The 9,447-nt window shown below is 50.1% G+C and overlaps 1 protein-coding gene across 1 annotated transcript in view; it reads right to left on the bottom strand.

Annotated features, from left to right (window-relative positions):
* Nucleotides 1-9,144: 9,144 nt before the first annotated feature.
* Nucleotides 9,145-9,447, bottom strand: part of ASCL1 (achaete-scute family bHLH transcription factor 1) — a 984-nt gene continuing 681 nt past the window's right edge. Inside the window, exons 1-2 of the mRNA XM_074220822.1 lie at nt 9,428-9,447; nt 9,145-9,317 (exon numbers count right to left, since the gene is read on the bottom strand). The exon at nt 9,428-9,447 is cut by the window's right edge and continues 681 nt beyond it. Coding sequence (XP_074076923.1) covers nt 9,445-9,447 — 3 coding nt within the window. The 3' untranslated portion in view covers nt 9,145-9,317; nt 9,428-9,444. The remainder of the gene's footprint in view (nt 9,318-9,427) is intronic.

Below are 9,447 nucleotides of genomic sequence, written 5' to 3'. Positions count from 1 at the left end.
GTATTTGATAAGTCAATACAAGAAGCGAGATAATTCCCTAAAACCACATTTTAAAACACCTAGAACTGGAGTAAGTCACTTCTTTCTCTATGCCTCAGTTTCCTCATCTGTAAATGAGGAGACCGAACTAGATGACCTCTGAGACTCCTTCCTGCTCCAGAGCTAAACAAATCCCCCCATCAACATCATGGAAGTTTCCATAGGGCAGAAACCATTTCAAGGCTATCTTTGCATCTCCACAGTACATTGTACACACTTCATAAATAGTTGCTGACTCAAATGCAAAGAAAGTGGAGGAAATACCCATACAAGCACAGATTTCTGGGGACAATTTCTGGTAAACTGGGTTATTTTCTCGACAGGATCTACCTCTCCCTATATCTCTAGCTCTATCCAAAACAGAGCAAGGCACCATCGATTTGGACCTCGAAGGGATCTCATCGGTCACCTAACCCAAACCTTTCATTTGAAAGATGTACTGAACGAGACCCCTAAAGTAGTAAAAAGAAAAAATGCAGCAGGATCATAAATTTAGACCTGGAAGGAACCTCAGAGGTCATTTAGTCCCAGCCCTCTATTTACAGAGGAGGAAACTGAGGCCTAGGGAATGTCAAGGACTCTTCCAAGGTCACACGATGAGCTGAGATTTTACAACCAGGAAACATAGCTCATTTTATTCTTGTCACTGTCCCAGGGCCATAGGAACACTAGGCTAGAGGCAGGTGTCTGGGAATATTTTGGCCAGACCAGTCCTACGGAGCCCCTCTCTCCTAGAAGCACCTCGCAGAACAATGGCAGGGGCTGCAGGGGCCAGGGGCCGAGGAGGGCTGAGCCTGCCTTCTCCCAAGATGGACCCGTGCGCAATGTGGAGAGGCGCCTGGCCTCCCACCCCCCCCCCAGCATGTCAGAGGGTGGGGGCCCAATTCGCCTTGGCAGTTTTTTATTTTCACCGAGCTTGACAGGCTGGGAGAGGAAGGCGTTAATGTTTTCTGACAGGCGACCCCTAATTGTGCACGCTTTTCTTCTGGGCCATTTCTGTGAAATTCTGACTTAGGCAAGCAGCATTACAAAGTAGTGGGCCATTGAAATGTAGCTTATTCATGAAGACTTCAACTGGTTTTGTCTTTTAACTAACCTTTGAGTCTGATCAGAAGTCTAGCCCGGATCCTTTGCTCAAAAGGCTCTGCTGGCAACTCCTCGAGCAGGCTAACTGTTTCCCCCCTTGTTCAAAGATAACTGGGCTTTGGAGCTGTGCAAGGGGGAAATTAAAGGGGGGGGTGCCCACTGGCACAGGAGTGATGAGTTCAATTCTGCCTCTGGCCATTGGCTCAGAGTTAGGGGCAGCGGTCTGAAAATCGGTGCAGGGGGAAAGAAAAACAGCAAAGACACAAACCCCAAGCAACCCTGCAAATTCTAGGCATGTAAACCTTCCCCTCCCTTTCCCTCAGTTTGTCTTTTGTAGGAGAAGGAGGTTTTGGAGCCCTTTGTATCGAAACACACACTGGAAAGAAAAAGATGCCCTTCATTCAAAGCTCCCGCCCCCACCCCCACATGCACACACTTCCCCTTTCCAGTGGACTCCGTGACTGGAGTTGCTATATAACTGGACTAGATTGGGGGCTTACCGGAGGAAGGGGGGAGAGAGAGAGAGAGAGAGGACGAGAACAGAGAAAGGGAGAAGGTGCAGAGGAGAGGGAGACAGAGAAAGGGAGAGGGAGACAGACAGACAGAGAGAGAGAGAGAGACAGAGAGAGAGAGAGAGAGAGAGAGAGAGAGAGACAGAGAGACAGAGAGACAGAGAGACAGAGAGAGACAGAGAGAGAGAGACAGAGAGAGAGAGAGAGACAGAGAGACAGAGAAAGACAGAGAGAGAGACAGAGAGAGACAGAGAGAGAGACAGAGAGAGAGAGAGAGGACAGAGAGAGAGAGAGAGAGAGAGAGAGAGAGAGAGAGAGGAGAGAGAGAGACAGAGAGACAGAAAGAGAGAGAGACAGAGAGACAGAGAAAGACAGAGAGAGACAGAGAGAGAGGAGAAAGGAGGAGGAGGGGAGTGAAAGGAGAAGAGGGAAAGATAGAGAGGAAAGAGGGGAAAGGGAGAGGCAGATGTAGCATAAATGGAGAGAGAAAGTAAGAAGCACAGGGGACCAAATGGGCTGGAATTGTAATTCAGAAATACATCGCTAAAGGCGATGCAGCTCTGGGTAGTCACCATTTGGGTTTGCATCTCTCTGCCAAGAGCTTTGGATTTGATTTTTTTTTTTTTTTTTTTTTTTTTTTTTTTGATTTGAGCTCTTGGGCCCAAGGAGATGTTACCTAAGGGATTCTGCTATTGGCAGGTGGTGACTTTTTGTCCCAGGCTCTGTCTCTTTGTCTGTCTCTGTCTCTATCCATCTCTCTCTCTGTCTCTCTCTGTCTCTGTCTCTGTCTCCCCCCCCCCCCCCCCCCATTCACTTCACCAAGATTGACTCATTCAAGGAGCAATGCTCTGACTCTTCTTCGAGTTACTGCTGCCCCCTGACATCCGTGGGCCCAGAGCCTCCTCAAAAGCAGCTTTGTCGAGTGCCGGATGCCTGGGTCTTTGCTTTATTCGGGCTGGACTTTCAGTTGATGATCTCACGTTTTGCCTCCTGAGAGGGAGGCAGCCGCTACTGTGCCAGGACAGCCATTCCTGGGCTTTGCTCTCTTCTTTTACCAGTTGTCCCCTGCGTCTCTTCTCCCTTCCTCTATATCTCTCCTCTCTAACCCTTATCTCTCCCCCAATCTCTGTATCTGCCTGTGTCTCCTATTCCTGCTTTCTCCTTTATCTCTTTCCAGATCTCTCTTCTTCTCCCAGCCTCTCTCTCCTTCTTTCTACTGACTCATTTTCCCTATGATGGCTGGCCTGTTTTCTTCCTTTCTCTCTTTTTCTCACCTCCATCTCTTTCGCTTCCTACTTCTATCTTTCCTCCTTTCTTTTCATCCAATCACATTTTCCTTCTCTTCTCCTCTTCCTATCTCTCTCCCTCCCTCTCTGTTTTTCTGCTTGTCTCTCTGTGTCTCTGTCTCTTTCTGTGTGTGCCTCTCTGTCTTTCTGTTTCTTTCTGTCTCTGTCTGTCTGTCTCTCTCCCTCTTGCTCTCCGTCTCTCTCTGTCTGTCCCTGCCTGTCTCATCTCTTGTCTCTTTCTCTGTATCTATGTCTCTGTCTGTCTCTCTCTCTCTTTCTCTCTGTCTCTCCGTCTCTCTGTCTCTCATTCACTCTCTGTCTCTCTGTCTCTTTCTCTGTCTGTCTGTCTGTCTCTCTGTCTTTCTGTCTGTCTCTCCCTCTCCACCTCTGTCTCTATGTGTCTCTGTCTGTCTCTTGTCTCTGTCTCATTCTGTCTCTCTCTCATTCGCTCTTTCTCTGTCTCTGTCTCTCTCTGTCTGTCTCTCTCCCTTTCCCTCTCCGTCTCTATGTCTCTCTGTCTCTCTTCTCTTTCTCTCCCTCTCTTTCTCTGTCTCTCTTTCTGTCTGTTTCTCTCTCTCTCTCTCTCTCTCTCTCTCTCTCTCTCTCTCTCTCTCTCTCTCTCTCTCTCCCTGTCTCCCTCCAGCTCTCTGTCCTCTCTCCCCCCACCCCCCCCCATCTCCCTCCCCTCCCCCTCTCCCTCTCCTCGCCCCCCCCCCCCCCCGCGGTCTGCCCCTCCTCCCTGGCAGTCAGGTAGCCGGGGCTGCAGCCCTGGCCCCGTTAGCTCGGGGATGGCGCTCGGGCGCACGCAGCTGACAGTGGACGCATGCCTCCAGCCAATCAGAGGCGGGGACCAGCTGGGGTAGTATATAGTTTGAATAAATCATTAAGCTTGACACGCGCCCCGGTCCCGGGGCTTCCTGCCCTTAACCTACAAACCCCCTTTTGTGGCCCTGCGATCTGGCCTCCGAGAGGGAATATTTCTCCTCCCTGCAGCAGGGCCAAGTCCTTTGTACTTGTCCCTTAGAACGAATATTACGAGAAGAATCCGACTGGTCCCTCCGGCCTGGGTGGCGCCTGGGGGGACTGGGAGGCTGGGCCCCCTCGGCCTCGGTCCTCTTCCCCGTTTCTCTAGGAGAGGGAGAAGAAGGAGGATGCCTGTAGGGCGGGGAAAGCTGGCCATGAGCTGTTTCTGGAGAGCAGTGGACGGCGTTTCAAGCCAATTAGCGATGCACACAAACCCCCAACTGGAGGGCAGGAGGAAGCCAAGGAGAGGGGGCGGCCGACCCAAATGATGCCCCCTCCCCTTAAGCCCACCACTAGAGCGCTGCACTGGGAATCAGGAAGACCAGGCTTCCAGTCCCCAGAACTGCAAAATCAGAATGGCCCAAAGCTTATATTTTTGGAAGGTTGTCGTTTCCTCTCTTTTGTCTTTGTTGTTTTTGACACCGACCCCAAACCTTAGTGAATGAATACACTCTGGGTGACCTTGACTATAGCGTCTTATCTCCCCAAAACTTTGTTTCCTCATCCAGAAAATGGGGATAATTGATGAAGTGCAGATGAGCTTAAGTATGTAGAGCAGTTTTGTACTATAGAAATGCCAGGTATTCTTATTTTAGAGGGGATTCATTGGGTCTTGGCTGTGGATTCCATCACTGAACCCCACAAACCCCATCTCCTGAGAGCCCGGCCCTCCAGAAATAGCCAAGACTTGGAACTAGAATGTCTTTTGGAGTAAAGCTTCCCCGGATCTCAGTGCATACTATATGAATACCTCTGTCTAAAGACAGGTGGAAACTGAATCGAATTTGGAGTCCAGAGAACTGAATTTGAGGTCCACTTTCTGCATTAGCCGTGAGGCTGGATCAGCCACTTACTCATCTGAATTTCACTAAGAGATCAATCAGAGATTTAGGAGGATGTCCAAGATTTTCTGGCTCAACCCCTTCACTTTCCAAATAAGGAAATTGAGGCACAAGTAGATGAATCCACTTGTCCAATATAGGACGTGGGTCCTATGATACTCGGTTCTTTAGTTTTCTTGTCAAAGGTGCAACTCCCTACCTACCCCCTTAGGATTGTAGTCAGGATAGGACATTGCAGACTTTAAGTACTGGGGTCGAGATTATATTGTTGAAATCTCTTCCTTCTCGAATGTTCTAGGTTCTCAAGACTGGTTCTGGGGTATGTGCCAGTCACAAAGTTCAAAGATTAATCCATGGAATCCAATGAGAGGAGAAAGTTGTCTTTTTTTGGTGACCTGGAGACAGGTGAGATTATTGGAATGGAAAGTGGGCTTGCCACAAGGTCAATCTGCACCCATCCCCAGTGGCTCTTTATATGTAGCAGGACTGCTAATGCATTTCTACTATGGTGGGCCCTTGGCTTGAACTTGAGACAGTTCCTCCTATTCAACCCAAGAATATGGTCAAAGGAAGCAGATGTGACTTCAATGTCACCCCCCCAACTCTTTATTAGTCCCTGATACTGTGTTCCCTGCTTGAGTAGGTAGTTTTGTAAATATAATTCTCTACTCCTCCCATCCCCCTCATGGGGAGGGACATCTGAGCCCCAACTTGGTTAGCAGGCATCCCTCTCAGCACAGGGATAAATACGAATATTTTTGTTTCCAAGTCGTCATTTTGTCTTGATTAATCCACCAGTTTCTAAGTCCCTCCGCCATGCTAGGTACTATATGACCCCTTGCAAAAGAAAACGAGAGTGGAGAAAGAAGGTCCCGGTGCCGGTGTCTGGGGTTTGCATCTCTCAGCTAGTCCGATGCAGCTTTCCCAAGTCCTCAGGCACCCAATAGAAGCCTCTGATTTATGGGGTTTACTAATGCCGCCTGAATACTACTTGTCAGAGTGCCATGAATGCCTCTCCCTCCTGATACAAGAAAAGGCTTTGTGTTGCTAAGCGATTAGAGCAGATGTAATGAGATTTACCCCAATCCTGCTCTGCCCTTTCCTATCTTCGGCAAAATTGTTTGCGTGTGTGTGTGTGTGTGTGTGTGTGTGTGTGTGTGTGTGTTGTGTATGTGTGTTTTTGTGAATTTCCCGAGTTTGCCTTCCACATTGTGGCCAACCACGACGTAACTTTGCCTGGACTTTAATGAGAGCTGAATATTTACTATTCAGAAGTGAGCAAAAGAACACCTGTCTACACAGGGAAGAGAAAATTCCCTTTTGTGCGCAGTGAAACACTAGCCTAATGTGATATTCATAGTCATAAATTACTAGCTACACTTTCTTTTGCATACCTTATCTCCAAACTTGCAAAGGGCTTGGGGGAAGGTGGCCGAGGAGGAAACGAAAGAAGAGAGGTGAGACAGGAAGAGAGGGAGGAGAGGAAAGAAGAGAAAGGGGAAGGGGAAGAGAGGGGTGCCAAGAAGAGGAAAAGACGGGAGGAGAGAAGAGAGGAGAGGAAGAGAGAAGAGGAAAGGAGAGAAAAGGAAAAGAGAAGAAAGGAGGAGAGAAAAGCAAAGAGGGAGAGGAGAGGAGAGAGGGAAGGGAGAGGAGAGGAAGAAGAAGAGAGAAAAGCAAAAAGAGGGGAGGAAAGGAGAGATAGGGAAAGGAGAAGAGAGGAAGGGCGGAAGAAGAGAGAAAAGCAAAGAGGAGAGGAAAGGAGAGACAGGGAAAGAAGAGAGGAAGGGAGGAAGAAGAGAGAAAAGCAAAGAGGAGAGGAAAGGAGAGACAGGGAAAGAAGAGAGGAAGGGAGGAAGAAGAGAGAAAAGCAAAGAGGAGAGGAAAGGAGAGACAGGGAAAGAAGAGAGGAAGGGAGGAAGAAGAGAGAAAAGCAAAGAGAGGAGAGACAGGGAAAGGAGAAGAGAGGAAGGAAGAAGAGAGAGAGAGAGAAAAGCGAAGAAGGGAAGAGAAGAAAGCACGGGAGAGAAGATCCCTTCCTCCCAGACCAGAAGGTGGACATGAAGGCAAGCTTACAGGGTCATTATTTTCATGAATAATCTTGAAGCTGGCCTGGGCTTTCACAGGCCATGGTTATTCATGAAGAATGACCCCCCCCCCCCCCATTTTAATCCCGTGGATGGCCCGGGTGCGTCCTGGAGGAGCACTCCTGCAGCGTCTGGCAGCTCGGGAGGCAGCGCCGGGCCGGGCGGGCGGGTGCCCCCGGTGCCCGGTGCCCCCGGTGCCCCCGGTGCCCGCGCTGCGGGCGCTGGGCCGACAGAGCTGGATGCACAAACACAGGCGCGCTAGTCTCTCCTTTCTAGCCGGGGAGGACACGCCGGCTCGGCGCTCTTTGTTGGGTTTTGTAAGATGCATTTTGCGTTCTCCTTTCCGCTTGGCTTCATGCACGCAAACTGAATTTGCAAGTAATGCAGGAGCCGAGCAAGTAGCCAGGCGAAAACAGCCTTGGATTCCGGTCACGTCCCTGCTAACTGACAACAAGCAGACTCGCCAAAAAGAAAAAGAAAAAAGAAAGAAAAAAGAAAGAAAAATGGGAAGAGAAATGAAAGGGGGGAAAAAAGCAAAAAAGCAAATAAAATCCACAAGCAATTTCTTTTTGAAACTTGGTAATTGGGCCTATCTGCACGCAGATCACGCAATTTGGACAGAACTCTATAAGCCTAGGCGCTTCAGTGTTTCTAATTTGCCTCACATTACTTCTCTTCGGGTTTATTTAATTTCAATCCCCTGGACCCCCCCCCCCCTTTTCCATCTTGCCTCTTCCCTTTTTTTTTTTTCCAGGAATTCTCTGAGCCGAAGCACATCTATCTCTGGGTTAACATCATTGTGCAAAGGCTAGAAAGGAGAAAGTGTGTGTTTGGTATGGGGGGGGGGAACCACACCCCAAACAAGAAAGGCTCCCCTTTCCTCTCCTTGGCCTGTCTACATCTCATAAATGGATTCAATGGAGACACAATGAGAAGTTAGAAGCCTCTAAGAGACATGAAAAGTGTGGGGCCGAGCGCCCTCTTTTCCAAGCTCATTCTTGGGGGGGGGGGGGTGTTTCACTGCCAGGACAATGAAGCTATTAATCATCCCCTATTCTCTCGGTGTGTTTGTGTATGTGTGTGCAGAATGGAAGGGCAAAACCACAAGTGTCACCTATATATCTCTTGCCCTTTCATTCATCTTAGAGACAACACACCGACCTAGGCTGCGGGTCATTCATCTTTGCCATTTTTGCCACATGACCCGTCTTGGTCCGCGTCTCCCCTCCACCTGACCCAGCCCAGCCCCTTCCCTTCCCTTGGCCTGCAGATGCCCGGTTCCAATAACTTTTGAGAGGCACAGGATCGTTTTCTTTAAAAAAACCAAAACCAAAACCAAAAAGTTTTATTACGAAACTAGTTTGTATAAAACAGGGTTATACAGGAACTTTGTAAGTTTGTAATAAAACAGTAAGAAAAATAGGCAGTGGTTCTAAGTTCTCCCAAAACGAGGCAGCAACAGGAAAACCTATGGCTACCATTTTTTTCCTCTTTTTTTTTTTTTGCGTTTGGACAGTAGCTGCATAAACTTCGTCCCCTCCTCCGACAGGGTTGCACATTATTAATACACGAACAAAGTTTCTATCAAGTAAGACACGTTGGTGCTAAAGTACATCCGGCAGCCTCTCCAGCCCACCTGGAAGGAGGGACCTTTACAAAACCATGTACAAAAGATGGCAGTCGTGGTGCTCACTAGTTCTCTAAAACGGGCAGAGGTAATAAGCATCCCATGAAGTAAGGTATCAAGATATACACATTTTAAAACATTTGTACAAAACGTCTATAAATCTCTTTTCTCTCTCTTTCTCTCTTATATACAAAAATAGCTTAATATATCCCCAAACTGGTTAGGATAGATACAAATAGATTTTTTTTCATAATAAAAAAATTCACAAAAGATCGGAAGCATTTTAAGATGAATACGGTAGAAAAGATGTCAAGGCAAGGGGGGAGGTCTGAGTGGGGAGGGGGAAGGGTGCTTTCAAAGGGCTCTTTGAATACAGCATAGTTTCATTGCAGACACGCGGAGGGAAGTCCATGCGGGCGCCCCGCCGGGGCAGGAGGAAAGGCCCGCCGCTCGTTCCTGCGGGGCCAGGCTGGGCGCTCCGGGGGGCGGCTGTGGAGGGGGCGCTTCGGGCGCCACGTTCGTCGCGCGGGGTTCATATAGGCAGGGGCCACCCTCCCCTCGGGCCTCCACGCCCACTGCGCGGCTCGTGGCCCTCTCCCCCTTCGCGCCCCCCCCTCCCCGAGGCCCCCCCCCCCCCAAGTCAGGGTTGGTTCTCCTCTTCAGGGATCGCGGTGCACAGGTAGTGGCTCGGTGCCCAGCCGAGCTTCGGGGCCTCCGCGGAGGGTGGCAGCGGGGGGCTTCGGGCTCGGCCCGGCGTCTGGGTCGTCCTGGGGGGCGGCGGCGCCTCCTCCCGGGGTCGCGGGGCGCGTCCGGTCACCCTGCAACGGGACAACAAGAGGGAGGGGGGGGTGAGCGCGGGGGGGGGGCATGCTCGCGCCCACGGCCCTCCCCGGGGAGCCCCCCTCCCCACGCGCGCCCGCGGCCTCACCGGCCCCCGCGGCCGGCTCA

The sequence above is a fragment of the Macrotis lagotis genome, chromosome 2, assembly GCF_037893015.1.
Source record: "Macrotis lagotis isolate mMagLag1 chromosome 2, bilby.v1.9.chrom.fasta, whole genome shotgun sequence".
Lineage (NCBI taxonomy): Eukaryota > Metazoa > Chordata > Mammalia > Peramelemorphia > Peramelidae > Macrotis > Macrotis lagotis.
This window is presented reverse-complemented; position numbering and strand designations above follow the sequence as displayed.